The sequence below is a fragment of the Danio rerio genome, chromosome 2, assembly GCF_049306965.1.
Source record: "Danio rerio strain Tuebingen ecotype United States chromosome 2, GRCz12tu, whole genome shotgun sequence".
Lineage (NCBI taxonomy): Eukaryota > Metazoa > Chordata > Actinopteri > Cypriniformes > Danionidae > Danio > Danio rerio.
In genome coordinates, this window is record NC_133177.1 from 41396847 (window position 1) to 41417295 (window position 20449).

General features: G+C 34.4%; 1 protein-coding gene across 1 annotated transcript; it reads left to right on the top strand.

Annotated features, from left to right (window-relative positions):
• Positions 1 to 470: 470 nt before the first annotated feature.
• On the top strand, positions 471 to 19779 carry psmb5 (proteasome 20S subunit beta 5). The gene is given in 3 exon segments (NM_131151.1): positions 471 to 697; positions 6069 to 6375; positions 19003 to 19779. Coding segments are annotated over 3 exon segments (810 nt in total). The 5' UTR covers positions 471 to 481; the 3' UTR covers positions 19290 to 19779.
• Positions 19780 to 20449: the final 670 nt, after the last annotated feature.

The window sequence follows — 20449 nt, forward strand, 5'->3', positions numbered from 1 at the left end:
AATGTTTAAATATATAATTGTTATAATATAATATAGTTGAAGCTGGAAGGGCATCCGCTGTGTAAAACATATGCTGGATAAGTTGTAAATTCATTCTGCTGTGGATCCCCTGATGAATAAAAGGGACTGAGCCAAAGGAAAATTAATGAATGATTTGTGCTAACTATTCTATTTTAAATGTGCTTACATAGCATTAGCATCATCATTGTTGTGTGATCAATCGGTGACTTGAGAAGATACACTCAAAAATATTAATTAATTCTCTAAACGATCATTGTCAGCCTCTTTCATTGATCGTTTAGGGAATTAATTAACATTTTCTGAGCATATTTCGTTTGATTAAATAGCTTGAATCATGTGTGGCAATTTTGCTGTAGTCGGTCATCCTGAGCGGTAGATGGCGATGTGGTTCCATGATGTTTCACTTACTCACATGTAACATACAAGAAGCAGACGCCACTTCTGGTCAGTTTTCTGAAACATGGCGCTGTCTAGTATTTTGCGGAATGAGTCTGCGGATTTTTCAGATCCAATTGACCGGTCTTTTGCTCACGGATGTGGCCTAAACCAGACAAATTTCGGCTTTGGAGCCGCTCTGGGTGACAGCCCAAACTTCGCCGTGAAGACTCTGGGTGAAGACGATGAACCGGAGAGAAAAATCGAGTTTCTTCACGGCACGACCACCTTAGCATTCAAAGTGAGTTCATTTAACGTTAGCCAGCAGCTAATAGCATCTGAAGAGTTTAAAAGCTGTGTATTCTTCCTTTCTGTTAACATCTCAAAAACGTAACAATTATACAATCAGGACCATGTGTCTGCTGCACTCATATTTATACATGATGTGTGTGCTATGAATAGAGAAATGCTCAATAGTCAAATAACTAGAACATGAGGCTGTTAACGTTAGTTAAGTTACTCAGTCGCTATGTTTACATCAATGTTCATTCAATTGTTTACGTCATTATATTTGATGAATGTTTTGAGTTGTTTTTTTGTGTGCGTGTGACTTAATTCCTGAATAAGAGCGGCCCCATTTTGTTTTACTGTCAATAACCGTAGATTATTGTGTCAAACAGCATTAAAAGTGTTTATGGCTATACGAAGTTTGCGAGTTTTTATTAAAAAAGGCAGAATAGGATTTTATTAAAGTATGGATGTTTACATACTCCAGCTTTACTCCTTTATGTAAAATTAAAGCCTGTCAGGATAAGACCGAGTATGACACAGCACCTAATGTGCTTTTTCATTGTGGCCTACTCTGCCTACATTTTATCATAATCTTATGTAGACCACTAAGTTATGATTATTTTAACCAACACATTTATTACTTGAACTGAACTGAGTTTGGGTTATTGACAAATGTGTTGTCTACATATTAAAACTAATACAGTTTTGTAATAGTTTCCATTTTGCCTGCCCTTTTTAGTTGCATGATGTTTATTTGAATAAGTGGCATTAAATGTATTCTAATAAAACCTATGTTAGGGCTGGGCTGAGAAACATTATATTAAATCGCAATAAAATTTGTGTCAATAACACTAAGCTCTGCACATTTTTACTCTAAATTGATCTAAGAGCCAATCACACAGCAGAAATGTGCAACAGTAAGTATCTAAAAGTGTGTTGATATTACAGATGTACTGTCTTTTTGGCCATCGAAAATGTATTATCGGAAAATAGGTTATGCCATTTAATGTACTGTAATTAAAGGGATAGTTCATCCAAAAAATTAATTTTCTGTTAATTTATTCAACCTCAGGCTGTCAAAGATGTAGGTGAGTTTTTTTCTTTAGTTTATTTTACATATTATGAAATTATGTTGCAAGTCAACAGCTTTGAGCTGAGGTGTCCAAACTCTGTTCTGGAGGGTCAGTGTCCTGCTGAGTTTAGCTCCAAACTTGCTTCAACACACCTGCAAGGAAGTTTCTAGTATATCTAGTAAAAGCTTGATTAGCTTGTTCAGGTGTGTTTGATTAGGGTTGGAGCTAAACCCTCCAGGACCAAGTTTGGACACCACTGGCTTTGAGAGTCTGAGAGTCAAATTATTACCTGTGGCTCCTGATAGTACAATTAGGTCTTATGATGCAACAAAGTCGGTCCATGCAAGAGACTAAATATTATTTCCGACTACTGAGTGAGAACATGACATTCTCAAATAATTATATGTGTTGTTTAGTGACAATTTAGAATTTAGCAGGAAGATGAAAATGCTGTTTTCATCAAAATAGTCCTTGCCTGTGCTTCCCCTGAATGCTGGAACCTGTATTAAAATGATTGTGTACGCAATCTAAATCGGGAAAATGACATTTTACAGATTCACAATGACTGAAATTAGGGTTGGGTGATAAATTAAAATGTCATGCACATGTTTTCAGGGATGCTTGGTTCTTTTATCAGTAGTAAATATTCTCCAAATGCCAGAGGGTGCTTTTGCATGAAAATTCGAATAAGCCTCAAAGAAGAAACCCAGGAAATCCCTGTTGTTGCTTAATAAACTGTTTATTAAACTGCTTTTTTAAAATTCAACCTAACTAATAATTCGGCCTGTGCAATATTGAAAAAAAAACTGGCATTGTGATATTTAGTTTTTATGCAATACATATTTTGATATTCAGTATAATTTCACTTGATTAAATTAATTGGTCTGTTTAAAAATAATCATAGAAATGAATTAATTGAGATGATTTTGTAGGGGAGAGAATATCCATAAAATATAATAAACCAATCACAAACATTGATAAATACAGTAGAGCAAAGACACAAATTAAACAGTGTTTCTTGATTTTCTGGGGGTCTAGCTGTATTTAGGCACAAATTAAATGATCAAATGTAAAATAGCACTGTATAGTGTAGCTTTATCATATATGCACATAAATACAATTAATCTTTCTTAAAGTTACAAACATAATTTCTTATGCTTAAATTATTTCAAGTGTTTTGAAATGCTCACACATTTACAGGCCTTAAAAACACATGGAAAATTATTAACTAAATGGTAAATTTATGGTTAAAATGTAGGCCTGACGCAATAATAAACATATCAGTTTTAGTGTAATAATGAAAATGACTGAAAAAATAATATTGTCCTTCTTAATTGCATACAATCAAGTCTTCCTAACATTTTATCTGATTTTGCAGCCTCTGTCCAACCTGAAATCTCACACAGAATTTTAAGACATTTTAGGACTAGATTTGATCAAGCGGTTTTTACCAGATGTCATATTGGGCATACAAGAATAACCCATGTTTTTTTGCTCCAAGGTGAAAACCCTTTCCCTTACTATAAAACGCATTTTACTAGACTGTCCTGCTTTTAATGATTCCAGAAGAGTTTTTTTCTGAAATGAACTCTCTTAAGGACTATTTTAGCAAAGTGACACCAGAAAAGATTTTAGAATTTTTATCATGTATTAACAATAAAAATCCTATTTAGATTGTTGATTTTTTAAATATATTTATTGTTGAAATGTTCCTGCCATGAAAATAGCCCTGGTTGCCGACATGGCATAAAAAACATTACATTGTGACCTTTATCATCTTGCTGATCTCTGTTTGAGGTGTCTGCAAGTTCAGGGAACTTTTTGTTAGAAATTTAATAGTTTGCAAAATTAAAAAATCCATGATAGTCTTTTGGGCAGCCAGTCTTAAGATTTCAGTAGCCTGAAATTAATTCAAAAGGCCTAAATAGAAAAGTCCTTATTTACTAAATAAAATAAAATACATTGGCAAAAAAACAAATTATAATGGAATTCATCATAATTAGGGCCAGATGGAATCTGCGGATGTTTTTTGCTATTTCTGTGGAGAATTTTGGTAAAAATCTGCAGATTTCTGCGGAATCATTTTGGAAATATCATAACTAAAACCTTTATGTGAATTAAAAAATAATATCTTCACTTTTATTTAGTGTTTAAAATGCAAATCCAATTAGATCCACTTCATTTGGTAAACAAAGCAAGTCTCGTATGATATATCTGCTAAAAGACAGAAAATATTACTGTAAAAACTGTATTGATTATAGTTAAACATTTTCATATTAGTCAAAAATATCATTGTACTTAATTTAAAAACTGAATAAATATAGTTTTACACACATTTACTCAAGTTAATAAACAGAATTAATGATAGGCTAAAAATTTGCGAAATTCTGCGCGTGCAGATTTCGCGTGGCCCTAAAGCTATGTATTTATGTGTGTATATATATATTTTAAATGATTTGAATTATTTTTATTGTATTTGTGTTTTTTTTTTGTCCCTAAAAATCATGTGAAAACCTGGTAGGCCTCTCTTTTTTTGTTTTATTTATTAGCAACTTGGTACTGAAGTAATGGTTCTTTTGACAACACCAATTAGTACAAACGCAAATTCAAACACATTGATAGTGGCTCCTCAATGCTTGAAAACCACAAAAACCGCTGAAATAGGCTGTATATTTCCTCACATTCGAATAGTTCAACGAGCGAGGTGAATTAAATTTTGGTAGCCCGACTGGAAAATATTATAGCCCCGGGATGTCAGGCTATCAGTTTTGTGAGCACTGAACATTGTTTAACTGACAGGTGAATTTTCCCGTTTTCTTAAAAACTACTGATGGATTGAAACAAGTTGTCCAAATGAGCTCTGTTTCAGAGCTGCAGTCTACTTCAATAAAAGTGTCAGCGCAAAATGGCACACATTTACAAATGAGGTTAAAGCCATTTCACAAGGACATTTACACTCTACATCACCAGTGTCCATTTATATAAAGACATTTACTTTTTAAACCTCAAATGACAGAATCTCAATGACCTTAAAGAGATTTTTTTTCATTCCTGGAAAGTTTTTATACCCATTTGCATTATTATGGTTATATAATTATTTAGTCACTGGAATAAAATTATCTTAAAATGACAATAATATCACTTATCGAAATAATTTCTGTAACAATAAATCACACATGATTTTTAATTGTGACAGGCCTAACAGGTTTTAGATTTACCCGTTTATTTTTTTTACTTTCAAAAGTGCCAAAAGCTGTTGATTTGCATTGTTATAGATCTTCAAGAGGCACGATTTGAGCTAAAAATCTTTCTTAATTTTCTGCTGAATAAAGTTATCAAAATCTTCGATGGACTAAGGCAAAGGTCTCCACTCAATCCTGGAGGGCCGCAGTTCTGCACAGTTTTGCTCCAACCCTAATCGTACACAGCTGATCTAGTAGTGACTTGTAGTCTTGAACACCTTGATTGGATCAGCTATGTTTGATTAGGGTTGGAGCAAAACTGTTCAGAGCTGCGTTCTCCAGGATTTGAGTTTGAGACCTATGGACAAAGGGAATTAAAGTAAGTTAGAGGTCCTGTGAAATTTATATTTTTATTTATTTTTCAACTAAAGATTTTTTAGTTAATAATAATCATAGTTATAAAGATATCTATCAGCTATAGTGCATCAAAACAGTAACAAATTTCCCATTTACAAGATATAAACAATACATCCACAGCTTGTAGTTAGTCACTTCTGGCTAAATTGATAAACAACTTTTTTTAAATTTATTTATTTATTTATTTTTTAACATCACCTCATACTTCAGTTTCCCATCAAATCTTCAGACCAATCAAATGACATGCCCTGCCCCCTTCAAGATGCTTCTCATTTGTTTTTCAATGGATGCACTCGATTTCAAACACTCATTGGCAGAACTGTGATTAAAAACAAAATATCATTGGCTGTTTTTTAAAAGAAGAAGAGCTACATTTCCTGTCCTGTTTCACTTGAGTTAAGGTCAAACTTTTAATACAAATGCACATTTCAAAGCACTTCATGGGACCTTTAAATATTTTTAATTTTGCTTTTAAATATTACACATTTTTGCATTTAAACAAAAATGACTAAATGGCTACTTTTGAAGGACTCTCAATGGACCAAAAGAGCTTTTGTATAGCCAGATGGTTTCCGCATCTGCGAGCTATTCGTTTTACAACAACCAGCCACACATTGGTTCCTTGGTCGCCTTGGTTTTCATTTTCTGCTATTAAATTTAAAGTAAAAAAGTTCAATTTGCACCAACATATTTGTGTCATCTGTCTCAGTTTCAGCATGGTGTGATTGTGGCTGTGGATTCTAGAGCGACCGCGGGCGCCTACATTGCTTCACAGACAGTGAAGAAGGTGATTGAAATCAACCCGTACCTGCTTGGCACCATGGCAGGAGGGGCAGCAGATTGCAGCTTCTGGGAGCGACTGCTGGCCAGGCAGTGTCGCATTTATGAGCTCCGCAACAAAGAGCGCATTTCAGTGGCAGCTGCATCCAAACTGCTGGCTAACATGGTGTATCAGTACAAAGGCATGGGCCTCAGCATGGGCACGATGGTCTGCGGCTGGGACAAAAGAGGGCCAGGTAATTATCATATGCTTGTGTTAATTGTAGTTTGATTAGACAAAGTATTCTTTTTTTATCAAATAAATAAATTGGTTAAATTCTTTACATTCAAAAGGGGTTGAAAGATCATATAAACACTTGATAGATTAATTCATTTATGTTTTTTGCTTTGTTTTGATTGATGTCTTTTTATTGTTGTAGATCTTTATTATTATAGAAAAATTATATTTAAAACATCGTCATCTTAGAATTATAAGGTTCTATCTGACATTTTTGTCAAAATTGAGTTATTGACATTCTTATTAAATGACAACTTATTTACACTATGGGATTTTTTTATAAGTAGTTTTTTTATAAGACGTTTATTTAAAAAAAAAAAAAACACATTTTACACACATATGGTTTGCTATGGAATGTTAAAATATTGAACAGTCATAATCTTATAATTCCAAGGTGACAAAATGTTATGGTTTTGTCATGAAATTGCCAGAGAAGCTGATGTGGCAAATTCAAAATTCTTTCTCTCCCATTATATTTTAATTAAATTGTACATTTTAAAATCTATTTTCCAATATTTTTAAAATTGAAAGTATTACTGGTTGTACTGGTAAATTGGTTAGATTTTTTTTGTTGACAAGACCTGCAAAATGTAAAATATTATCATCTTATCCTCAGATTTATCATCTTTACAGGCTACCTATTAAGTTTGATCTCATAAGCTTCAACTCAGTCAAATCAGATCAATAATTTTGGGCCCTATTACACTAGGCTGGACTAAATTATACCTATTAAATAAATTCTATTACTTAAATTTTAAATGACATAAGTTTATTAGCATATTTTTGATTAATTCATAGTATATTAGAATAATTAATAATGTAATGTGACATTTAAATATAATTAAAATTTAATATACAAATAGTTTTTTCATTTGTTTACCAATAAGTTTTATATTTTAATAGAAAATTACATTTTTATATTTCAGAATTTTTTATGTATATAAAAATGGAACATAGCTTTGAATTTTATGTCATACATCTTATGCGATTGTAAAATACTATATAGTATTAAAAATGTGTTGTTTTTTTATACACTCAGATACACATTTAGGCTTGTCACAATAATCAGTATATCGATCGTGCAATGCTCAGAGATCTCAATAATTTTTTGTCGTTGCAATATATATTTACAAATTTGCAATTAACGTTAAAGCCATTTTACAATGACATTTACATTTAACCGCAATGCTGTTAACGTTTATAATTGGACAATTACCTAATATGATGTTTAATAGTGTATTTATAATACTACATTTACCTTTTTACATCAAATTATAGAATTTTAATAACCTTAAGAATAATAAGTATGTATTATAATGCCATTATATAATTAGTGGCATAAAATGATCTCAAAATGACAATATTTGTTGCTTATCGCAACAGTTTCTGTGACAATATATCGCATGACAAAATATTTTTATCGTGACAGACCTACATAAACATACAGTTGAAGGCAAAATTATTAACCGATTGTTAGTAACTAAGGGTGTCACGATCCTCCAAATCTTCGATTCGATTTTTGATTATAAATAATTAATTAATTAATGACCAATTAATTATTTGTAGCCTACCGTTTAAACTACCTGACCTGCATGGTCTTTGTTTTACCCATAAACAAATCATACAGTAAATGAATAAAGGCAAGATACACACATAATTACCACCTGTCAATCACTTTTTCTGCGGGACTCGTGAATAGGCAGTGATCTGTGTCATTATAATGGCGTCGTTCTAAAATGCCATTTAAAAACAAAGACAGTGTAAACAGGGCCTGAGTGTGTACTTTTCGCGAGCGGATTTGCAACGGGGGCGGGCGGAGGATCGCGATGCCGGTGTTGTCTATCGGACGAACCGTATGTAATACGTACATAGCAGAGCTTGCAAAACTGTTTTTTTTTTGTCGACAACACGAACGTTGTCAACATAACTCACTGGAAATCCAAAATGCTTACACACCGGCGACTTCATTGAAAGAGGAGAGGGTTTAATTCTGTCGACGGGTCTCCTGCTTCTGCAGTTTAACAAGCCTGTTTTTTCCCGCTTGGCAAGCCAAGCTGACGTGACATGGGGGCGTGGCAGCATCGACGATTCTATTTTTTGATTCGATAATCGAAATTGAGCATAAATTTCGATCGATTTCAATTAAAAATCGAAATCGTGACACCCCTATTAGTAACATTTAACGGATTAAGCACATTTTCACAACATTTCCTCAAATTTTTTTAAATAAGCAATATTTTGTTGATTTTTGTTAAAAACAAATCAGTCATTAGAAATAAGTTATTAAAAGTATTATGTTAAGAAATGTGTTGAAATTGGGTAAAAAAAAAAGAACTTAAATTGAAGAGAAGGGCTAAAAATTCTGATTTCAACTGTATATCACACATACAAATGCATTATGAATTATGATTGTTGCTTTTGTTGTAGTATTGCAATATATTATATTACATGAACATTATCGTAATTTCATGCAAAAATTCAATGGCTATTCATACATCTCACCTGCTTGATATGCTCGTATAAAATGTTCCAGCGAGCCGGGGACTAAGGATTATACTAATTATATATTGCGTAATGCTGTTTACAATAATGTTTGCCGTTAATTAAAGGTGGTTTTCCTCTTTCCTTTTTACTCCGCTACCATCAAAGGCACTAAGCTGAAATATTCCAGCTGCAACCTGTTTGCATCTGGAATAGCTTTGTGATGCAAAAGATTGTCAGAAGGGACCACATTTTTATTTTTTTGCGCCATTTATGTTTTCAATGATTGCTGCAGTTGGCATGGGGACAAATTATGTGATTATTTTCTCTGCTGATTTGAACCTCCCTTTCTGCTGGAATAGCTTTGTAAAAATAGCTCTATCATCATAATTTCCTGCCAGTCCCCAGCAGTAGCCGGAATCTGGTTTTAATATGCAGCACTATGACTATGTTTTTTTAAGATGCATCACAAAACTTGCGCATTAATGGACTCTCGAGACCTTTGCTTTTCTACACCATGATTGATGTCCATTTCTTCTTAATTGGACATTGCATTTAGATCTATGAGAGGCTTTTAATCTAATGGTCTTAATGGTGAGCTCTGCCCATTTTCAGTTCATTTTGTTTCTTCCTAACATGAGGAGTGCAAAGCTAAATGAGGCAAATACTGACTGGGAAAGACAAAGAGATATTACTGCTAGAAATTGCAGATCGTAGGCAGACCAGGGAGTTGTTTAAGCCCATTCCAACAGATGCATTTTTAAAATAAAGTTATTAAGAATGTTAATTTTTAGTACCTCCTATGTACTTTTTAATAAAGGTTTTTTTTTATCATGGATTTTATAGTTTAATTGTTCAATATTGTATTATTATATTATATTATATTGTATTATATTATATTATATTATATTATATTATATTATATTATATTATATTATATTATATTATATTATATTATATTATATGAAATTTAATTATATTATATTTAATTATATTTGATTATATTGTTGTAATTTATTAGATGTTATCATCATCATCATTATTTAATAAAAAACATTTACTTTTAATAAATGTTTTTATTATTAACATCATTGTTTAATTGTTTATCATTGTATTATATTGTTGTAATTTATTAGATTGTTATTATTATAATCATTATTATTATTTAATATAAAAAATTTACTTTTTTATAAAGGTTTTTATTATTAACATTGCTTAACTGTTCATTATATTATATTATTGTAATTTTAGTAATGTTCTTATTATTCGCATCATCATCATCATCATCATCATTATTATTTAATATAAAACATTTACCTTTTAATAAATGTTTTTTATTATAAATATTGTTGTTTTATTGTTCATTATTGTCATTTGATAATATTATTGTTATTTATTAGATTATGTTATTATCATTATCATCATCACCATTATTATTATTATTATTATTGTTTAATCGTTCATTATATTATATTTGATTTATTATTGTAATTTATTAGATGCTGTTGTTGTTGTGATCATTATCATCATTATCATCATTTAATATAAAACATTTTCTTTTTGATAAATGTTTTTTATTATTAATATTTGTAAAAAAAATTATTTAATTGTGCATTATTATATTTGATTTTATTTATTTATATTATATTGTAATTAATTGTTAACATCAATATGTTGTTGTTGTTATTATTATTTAATATTAAACATTCAAATGTTTATAATATTATGCACGCGTGTGCGTGCGTGCATGTGTGTGTGTGTATTTGTTGTAATACGCAAACACATTTATTATATTATTAATAATAATGTAATTGTCATTTGTTTGTGCTCAGTTTTTTAATATTTATGAATATTAAATCATTTTAATTATATAATTTAATGTATAATAATATTATTAATAATAATACGAAGAAGAATTAAATATAAATTATTAATATAATAAGATTGGGTGTGCGTTGTATATAAATTCTTATAATATTAATTAATTTACAATTAATATATGTATAATTATAAATGTAATGTAATAATACTTGAAAAACCTGTATTTGTGATATCTTTTAGTTTTAACATCACGCACACAAAGATAAATGACTGCTACAAATTGCAGATGGTAAGCATGAGTGTGCAAAGCAGGGATTAACTTGAGCTTGTACCAGCAGATGGCGACGCAGCGTCCTGTGCTAGTGATGCATTCCTAAGCTGCAGATACTGAGGTGCTGTAACTGCTCTACATCACGGCCAGTGTGTTTAAAAAGGCCCTGCACACTGACACAGTAATGGGAAATCAATATTCCGGTGACTGTGGGCCAGGGGGGAGCAGCACCATGATGGACGCGGCTTTCAGATGGGGCGATCAGGTCGCATGCAAAGTCGCGTCAGCTCGATCAATTGAGGTTTATGCGGTGACACAGGCCAGTGTGGCTCTTCCCAAAAAAAACAACCTTCACCTGACAGGCTAACAAATGTACGTGGTAAATATTCCAGGCAATTCTGCAAGTAATGATTGCTGTTGGAAGTTCAATAGCAGCACTGGCTGTTACGATGCGTTGTGATTCAACATAGAGGTAACGGTTGCACAAATTAAATCAATCTTGATTAAACAAAGCACATTTACTGCTTTAACAGTGTCTGGCGCTCTTATTCCTGTGATAAAGTGTCTTAAGTCGCTGTGAGGAATAAATTGAACACAAAACTGTGATATGGTTCTGACAAAAGATGCTGATAATAAAATTTAATGCAGTGCAGCGACCGCCGAGACCACTGTTGACGCCCCAGAGCTTTAGCCTGGCTGTTATTGGAGCGCCGCTTTCCTCTTTGCTGCTTGAGTTATAGGCACGATTTAGAACTGCTATTAAAATTCATCTCAAGTGATCCAGTGACAAGGGGAAGTGCATGTAATCTTTGACCGAAACAATCCTGGGGGGTCATATGTTTTGTGGATAAATCCTTCTGTTCATTATTCAATTAAGCATTAAGCTAAATATGGTTTCACATTTATGCTGGCATAAAATGTCACCCACATTTTAATGTCATAGTATGCTGTAAAAATATCTGTAAAATAACAATTTGCCATATTTTGTGATTAATGTTTATTATTATTTATTTATTTATCCTTTTTAATTGCGTTATGGGACCCTGATGTGTCTGCCAGCAAGTTTTGATGTTGAAAAGTTTGAAAAGGTGACTTTTTTTAAAAACATTTTTAATAGTTTGATGTGATATTTTGTCTAATTTGCTGTTGTAAATTACGATACAAAAACCGGCTACACCATGATAGCAGTAATGAACTGTCAGTACATCATCTGTTCTTTTACAGACTTAATTCTCTATATATTATTTTTTATGCAATGTTGTTGTTTCAAACTAGTAAAACTTTAGTAATAGTCACCTTGATAAAATGTGCCGTTGAAAAGTCAACAGAGTAGAGATCAACATTCCACAATTTAAATCATCGACGTAAATGAACAGAAAAAACTGTAAATCATGAAATACAGACCCTGTTAACAATTTTTTTTTTACAACATCAACACTTATTTTAGTGTTATTTGTTGATACACACTCATGTTTGTTTTTGTGAAATGTGGGGACGTTACATAGTTTTCCATTGTTTTTATACTTTACAAACTGTATTTTCTATCGCCCTAACCTCACCCTACTCCTAAACCCAATCCTCACAGGAAACTGTGTACCGTCACCTGTGACATTATACAGATGTGTCCTGATATGTCACAAAAACATGCGTATACACACACTATGCATTCAGTTTTTAATTTTTATTGTTTATGAACATTTTATTTGTGTTTTCATTTTTTTTTTTGTTCTCAGTTAGGCACTCTTGTGATTTGTTCTAATAACAAGATAAAAACCCTAATAGTTAAATAATTAAATTGTTTACTTTAATCTAAAGTAAAAAAGTGTTGCCTTTTTAAAATCTTAAAACTAAAATATTAATAAAATAAAACTCGATAGAATAGTTAAATCAATAGAAAAATTACATCTTTCATGTATTAAAATAATTGATGAAAATACATGTCTCTTTCCCAGTACTGGGTTGCAGCTGGATGGGCATCCGCTGTGTAAAACATATGCTGGATGAGTTGGCGGTTCATTCCTTTGTGGCGATCTCAGAATAATAAAGGGACTAAGTCGAAGGAAAATGAATGAACATTTCTGAAGCATGCAAAATTGCCTGCAGGTAATTTGTATCATGCAAGGTGATTTAGGTAGTCGTGATTTTTCTTACTGAATATCTAAAATAGCGCATCATGTTGCCTTAGTAAAACAGATTTTTTTGTTCCAACCACTTAACTCCGTTTTTCTTTTCTCTGTTAGCACTCAGATCATTGCAAGTCTCAATTCTGGGAAAGTTTTCAGTCTGGTGATCCACCGAATACATTCAAACAATCCTTTAGTGACAGTTTCTCTAAAATTGTGCTTAATTTAAAAAAGCAACAGTGATGACCCGCATCCTTTTTCTATTTTACACGTTACTAATTTCCTATTACACGTTCCGCACTTGCTGTGAAAATATAGGCAGCGTCTGTCCTGCCAGGAGCTGTAAACATCAGCAGGACTGTTATCTCAAAGACGTTCGAGCTCTTTCAACTGCCATCTTTTCATGTTCTGCCGATGTGGACCGCCGATGTGCATGCATGCTCGCATGTCTGTACACGCGCTTGCTTTTGCTTTCTGAGCAGCTGCTCTCATCAGCGGCACTCTTAACCAACCATGGCCGTGTGACAATCAGCAGTGCAGTCAGCCAATCACCTGTGTAGACTCTTTCCTTTTGTCTGGAAGTTGCCATTCATACATGCAGACAGCCTCACTTTCAGTCTAGCACATCTAACTGCCTGTCACCTTTGTGATGGAGTGCAAGGAGCCGGGCTGTCGTAACATATCCTGCGATCGCTCCCGCTTCGCCGCCTCTGCTTTACGAGGGCTCGCAAATTCAAGTGCCTTTTTTTGTTCACCTTTACTTCCCCACCCTTTCTCAGTGACTCAGGTAGCATGCGACGACCGTTGTGTGATAAAGCGATCCCAGGTGTTGTATGTAAAAAAAAAAAAAACGGTAAAAAACAACAGTCTGCTCAAGTACCCTCGCATTCGGCTCCTAATGAGAACCGGGTGCCTTGCAGGTGAAAGAAGACGTACTATTGCATTTTTAACCTGTTTTTTGTCGTCACACTTGAGTCTACAAAATGGCAAATTACCTTGCATATTTTTAGGGAGCCGTAATGATTATCAGGTCGAGCTAACGACGCATACAGAGGGTGTAAATTGCTTGTTGAAGACATCTGAGCTTCACTTTCTGTAGAACGTCCTTAAAATGTCTCTCTGAGCTCATTTGAGGGGATTGAACTTTGGTTTAAGTTGGCAGAGTACAAAAGGAATATTTTAGATTATTTCTGATTTAGTACTAGTGATCTTCGTGAGTTGGGAACAGATGAGTCGCTCGCTTTTTATAGGGAGTTTTTACCCAATGAGGGTGCATGGGGTATAATCATAACAAGTGTGGCTTGTTTAATACGAAGCGATTATTAAATGGTAAGTGACATATTTCATGTTCTTTTCGGATTTGTTATGAGTGTCAGCTTGTTGATCATCTCCCATTCTTACACTTAAAGGTGTAAGTTTTTGACTCTTAAGCATAACTCTAAGAAGTTTTCCCCTTAAGCATAAAAATACCATAATATGTTTGCATATATTTGGGAAACATGCTAAGTGAACATTTTTGTTTATCTGGAAAACAATGCTAAAGTCAGATATTCTGCTTTGAAAAGGTGAGTTATGTGCTGAAACTCTGTCTTTGCTTTGGTTCTTGTAACTCACCCACTGCCACTTTAGTTAATTATATTTCAGCACCCCGGGTTGCCTTGTGGAAAACAGTTTATTTCATTCATTCAGTCAGCAAGGCTTTCAAAGTATGCATCCGTGAACAAAATGCGACCTCCTGTGGACAGTAGCAGATGCCCAAAATTAGATGCAGATTCAGAGTTCTACATGAGGTGGTTATTTATTAGCAAATAATTTCAATATTACGAACGTAAATATTAGGTAATATTAGCGTGTTCTAATAACATGCTATGTGATGAGATATGCAGTGATTACAAGTTTGGCTGGTTGCACCAGACACAACATGACAGAAATTTAAATGCAGCCATTCAGAAGCAGAATAGTGCACTCACTGCACTTCAGCAAAATAGTTAGGTTTATAATCTAATTAATATATTTAACTCTCTAACAGGCACAGTTCTACAGTTTAATTTCAAGTGGTTTGTCATTTTTACGATCTTGAGGTAAACTATCTGCAGCTGCTTTTAGTATATGAAAATACATGTCATGTAAAATGCCATTCAAACTCTCATTTTTAGCATTTAACACTTAATAAACACATGAGGTGTACCTGAGGTGATCATTGTCAGTTTTCTGTTGTTCAGCTGCAAGAAATGGTAGCCGTTTCTAAAAAAGAAATTGCATGTGTTGGTTAGGACAAAAGCTCCTTTTAATATGGAAAATATTCCTTCTCTCGTGCTGCTGCTTTTATTTAAAACATTTTTTTAATCAGCCTTAAATCAGCTATGTTGTTGGAAATAGCTCGCTCTCTGTTGAAATGAATGGTCACTTCTTGCTTTGTTGCTGTGTGTCGCTCGTAGTGTGAACGAGGCTTTAGAAAGCTGTTCAGAAGAAGTGTTCTCACTCTATACAATGGAGATTGCTTTAGTTATATTGTTTTGTATTAATTTAAATCGTTTGGGATGCGATGACACATTCAAATCTTTTGTTGAACATTTCCACCATTTTTGATGCTTGAAGTCATCATGCTGCACGTATTGAGAGGTTTGCTAAATGTGGCAGCTTAGTAAGAATAATTAAAATAAAGTAAGAATGATTAATAAATCCATATAAAATAGTTCTTTAAAAGTGATGCTGCGTCATTAGTTTTGTGCTCAGGCACACTTTGCATTCAAACTACTGCGCCAAAACCCTATCGAACTGCACTCTGGCACACCTCTTCCAAATGGGCCAGGGCAGGCCAACTGAACTGAACTGAACTGAACTGAACTGAACTGAACTGTACTTAGGCCTGATTCGGAGCACTCGCAGTTGTCAAATGAGCTGGTAAAGGGTTGTCAAATGCGCCTGGGCATGGTTTGGATAGCCTAGTGTGAGTACCCCCTAAATGATAACAGAATACATTTTTTTTGGTGAACTATCCCTCTGAATCATTCAGTTATGGCAGATGTTGGATCATGGTTGTCATGAGCCTATGAAATGGTTTACTCCTCCTCATGTTCTTTGACTTTCTTCTGCAGAACACAGAAGACTTTTCTTATAGCTTTTCTGTAGAATTAGTCAGTGATGTTGTTTTTGAGCCCACAGTGATATTTACTGTGTGGACAAAGCAGTTCAAATGTTCCTTAAAATATCTTTTGCGTTCCAAAAAGTGAGTAAATGATGACTGCATAAATTTTTGGGTGAACCATCTGATTACTGGTCCATCTGCAGCCTGGTTCTGCTGGAGCACAGATGGAACATAGTCACCATTGCTGTGGGAGTGTTTCCTGTCACAGCACAGCCTCTCGGACACTTAAAACCTGCCTTGAGGTGATCTGCTCCTGGACCAGACAGTGACCCACCAGTTCATCGAATGTGATCTGCATCGTCCATCATGTCTGGTGAGAGGTCGGGTCTTCAGATATAGATCAATAATAAATTCTGGTGTTTTTGGAGCGATCGATGGCGCCTCGGGCGATGCCACAAGGTGGACGCTGTGTTTGCCTGTGCCTGATCAGCAGTTTGTTTTTAGATTGCTTAAAGGTGTCCTATTATGTCCTTTTTGTACTTACACATTGTTATTTGAAATGTTCTCCAAGTGTTAGAGGTGTTCCCGTGTGTCTAAAGTTTTAGTTCAATATGCATCGAACACTATTTTTATACTGTTGTAAATGCACATTTTGAGTTTCTCTTTCATGTAAAATAAACAAATGCCAAAAGTCCACACTCAAAGTTCACATGGGGTGGAAAAAGCACGTATATCCCTACATTCAATTGGTGAAACACTACATTTCCATCTAAAAGTGCAAATTTGACTTGTACACATGGATCAAAAACAGTGCTTTATGCATTATATTTGTGTACAAGGTAAAAACACTGGCTATGTTTACATGGACATCGGTAATCAAATTATTTGCCTTAATCTGAATTTAAGACTATACTATGGTTAAGGTGTTAACATGAGTTGCTTTTTGAATGTCCCATTCATGATTCTGTTTTACATGTTATAGTACATAAGTTGATAAACATCATTGCGTCACCATGCTATCCACATTCCTCCAGAGTTTCATGTAATTTTGGGTGTTTCATTTTTAATTTGTTGACTTTAATTGCAGTTTGGCACTTTTACTTTTTTTCGGGAACATTTTATGCATGCTCCATGTGACAAACTAAATATGGATGGGACTATAAACTGCTGGAGGAGTAGTTTTAATGGAATTTGATACCGCACACCGAATAGGAGAAAAAACCTCCACATTTCACGATGCAGGTGTCTGTGGTCCTTGACTGACTGGGTAGGTGCAGAGAATAGTGTTAAACAATGTGTGTATAAACGTGTGTATAAAACAGGACAAAAAGTCCTACATGTCGGTAATAATTTCATTGGGTTGTTTACATGCCTGTACTTAACTTCTGATTAGTTGGATTATGACCTTAAATGGTTTGAATTAATTATAAATGGCTGTTTACATGGTAGACCTTTAATCCATGTAATCATACTCATTGTCGCTTGCTTTTGATGATATGTATATAATGAAGTTCCAGCAAGTGAACTTAAAAACCAGTTTACCTGTTTTTCTTTAAAATACACTTTTTTTTGTTGGAACATTTTTAGCCTTATGAATGCAATTTTGGGGAACACAAGGAACTTTTTCACATTTCCTAGAACTATTAATTAGTAATACACTTTTTTTGTAGGAAATTTTGTTGCCTTATGATTGCAATTTGGGGTGGTGCAGTGTGTAGCACTGTCGCTTACAGCAAGAAAGTTGCTGGTTCAAGCCTCAGCTTGGTCAGTTGGCATTTCTGTGTGGAGCTAGCTACCCCAACCCCCCCTCCCCCCTTGGTTGGCGTGGGTTTTCCCCCACAAGTCTTGCATGCAACGTAGGTGAATTGGGCAAGCTAAATTCTCCGTAGTGTATGTGTGTGAATGAGGGTTTTCCCAGCGTTGGGTTGCAGCTGGAGGGACATCTGCTGTGTAAAACATATGTTGGATAAGAAGGGACTAAGCTGTAAAAGAAAATGAATGAATGATTGAAAATTGTACTGTTTCGATTATGGCATCCTCCAGTTGTTGAATATGTTGTACGCTGTTCTTGATGTTGCTGTCAACTGCCTTGCGTCACTTTGTATCCTTTGATGGTGTCAGTGCAACCAGGAAAATGCTCTGGGAAAAATAGTTCTTTGGGAACTGCCTGACAACTTGTAGCTGACCACTGCAAAAGCCCCTATTCCTATATGTACATTCCCCAAGGGAAACTTAGGACTACATCTAAGCATTTAAGGGAGAAATGCTGCTTACTGATATAGAGAATATTCCCTATTAAGTGGACTTTGTACTTTTGTCACTGCAGATCTTTTTCATGTTCAAACAACTACATTACTCACCAAAGAAAGTTGAAAATGTAAAAAGCATAATAGGGTCCCTTTAATATTAGAAAGTCGTAAGCTCTTCTTTTGTAATTCGTCCTGCTTTTTCTTCCCGCTTTCATGCTGAAACCCCTTGGTACCCCCAAGACCGAGCTCCAACTACCAAGCATCCGGCTGTCAGAAAGAAGAAAAAAAAAGTCAACCACCCATTTCCCATGATTCCTTCTCAAACATGTACTCACTGAAATGGATTTGACCTTGTCTTGTTCAAACAATTATTTATAACCCTGTGTTCATAACATTAGATCGATCAACTGAATTCTCTCTTAAGTTTTTTTTTTTTTTTTTTTTTTTTTACGCTTTTATCCTTCATGGAGGTGCCTGTTTTTTTAACACAGCAGGACGTAAAGCAGTGCTGATTGTCTCTCTTATGCTCTTCCTTCTTTTTTTCTGATTGCAGGACTCTACTATGTGGATTCAGAGGGCAACCGTGTATGCGGAGATTTGTTCGCTGTTGGTTCGGGTTCCATGTATGCTTACGGCGTCGTCGACAGCGGCCTTCGATACGACTTGACCATAGATGAGGCTTGTGACCTGGGCCGCCGTGCCATATACCAAGCTACTTACCGTGACGCCTACAGTGGAGGCCAAGTCAACCTCTACCGCGTCCACAGCGAGGGCTGGGAAAGAGTCTCACAGGAAGACGTGCTTCAGTTGCACCAAAAATACCAGAGTGAGAAAGCTTAGAGCGAAGGGTAGAGGAGATGAGGGAAGAGCCCACAGCAGTTGAGTTTCAAAAGAAAGGGTAAGACCAGTCAGATGAGGAATGAATAGCAGATTATTGATATGACCTGAAAGGCACTTGAGTTAATCAAATCCGCTTCTATGTAAGTGTTTTGTAAGAGCAGGCTCTTCTGCATAAGGGAACATTAGCAAAGCTGTCTCTCTTCTTCTCAAAGTTATTTCCGTTATTTTTCTCACCCATGTTATTTGTTGAGTTTTCATCCACAGTTTCAGTAGTATTACAACCCTAGCCGGTCTAATTGCAATTGTTGTTTATGATAATAAAATAAGGGGGGGTGCTGTCTCCCAATGGACACTAATGACAAGCCAATACTCTAGTAGTTGGCCCACTCTCACTGAGTGGGAGTGGGCTTCTGTTCTTCTCTTCTCACATGTATCTGCTGTTTCCACAGTTACTAAACCTACTCTCAATAAAACCTTGGATTTTTTTTTTTTGCTATTTAAGTGTTTTTTTTTTCAGGATCCTGATGCATCGGTTGGTATGTGTTTTGACAGGTATTCAAAAGTCGTATTTGGAAACTCAAGTCACGCATAAGATATGAAGGTCGTTGCACTAAATAGAAAATTATCAAACCAGCTGTATATGGAAAGTGCCGATTAAATAATGAAACTACTTTTCCCTGGACTACACATTACTTTCAGACAACTTTGCCAATATTATTTTTAGTTTGGACTACAGGATTAGTGCAGTCTTATTAAATTTTTTTTGTAAATCTTATATTTGTATATTGCTCTGGGTCAGTTTCACACAGATACCAGAAATAATGTGCTTTTGTATTAAGAAAAAAACTTTTAAACATGTGTTAAACATACATACATTTTACAAGCATTTTTGATTTTTTTTTTGTCAGTGTTGTAGTTTAAAGGGACAGATCACCCAAAAATGAAAATGCACTCACTAGCTAAGTTTCCATCCAAAATGCTAATTAAATATATGCAAAATAAGAATATTGCATAAAAGATTCCATCCAATGATTCAAAGAGAACAAAATTGTCACTTCCTGATTAACTGCCACCAAATATCAACAGTAAAAACGGAATTTTGTGCGATAGGAGAAGCTGTATGAATCTTTTACTTATTTAATAAATGACTTGCACCTCAG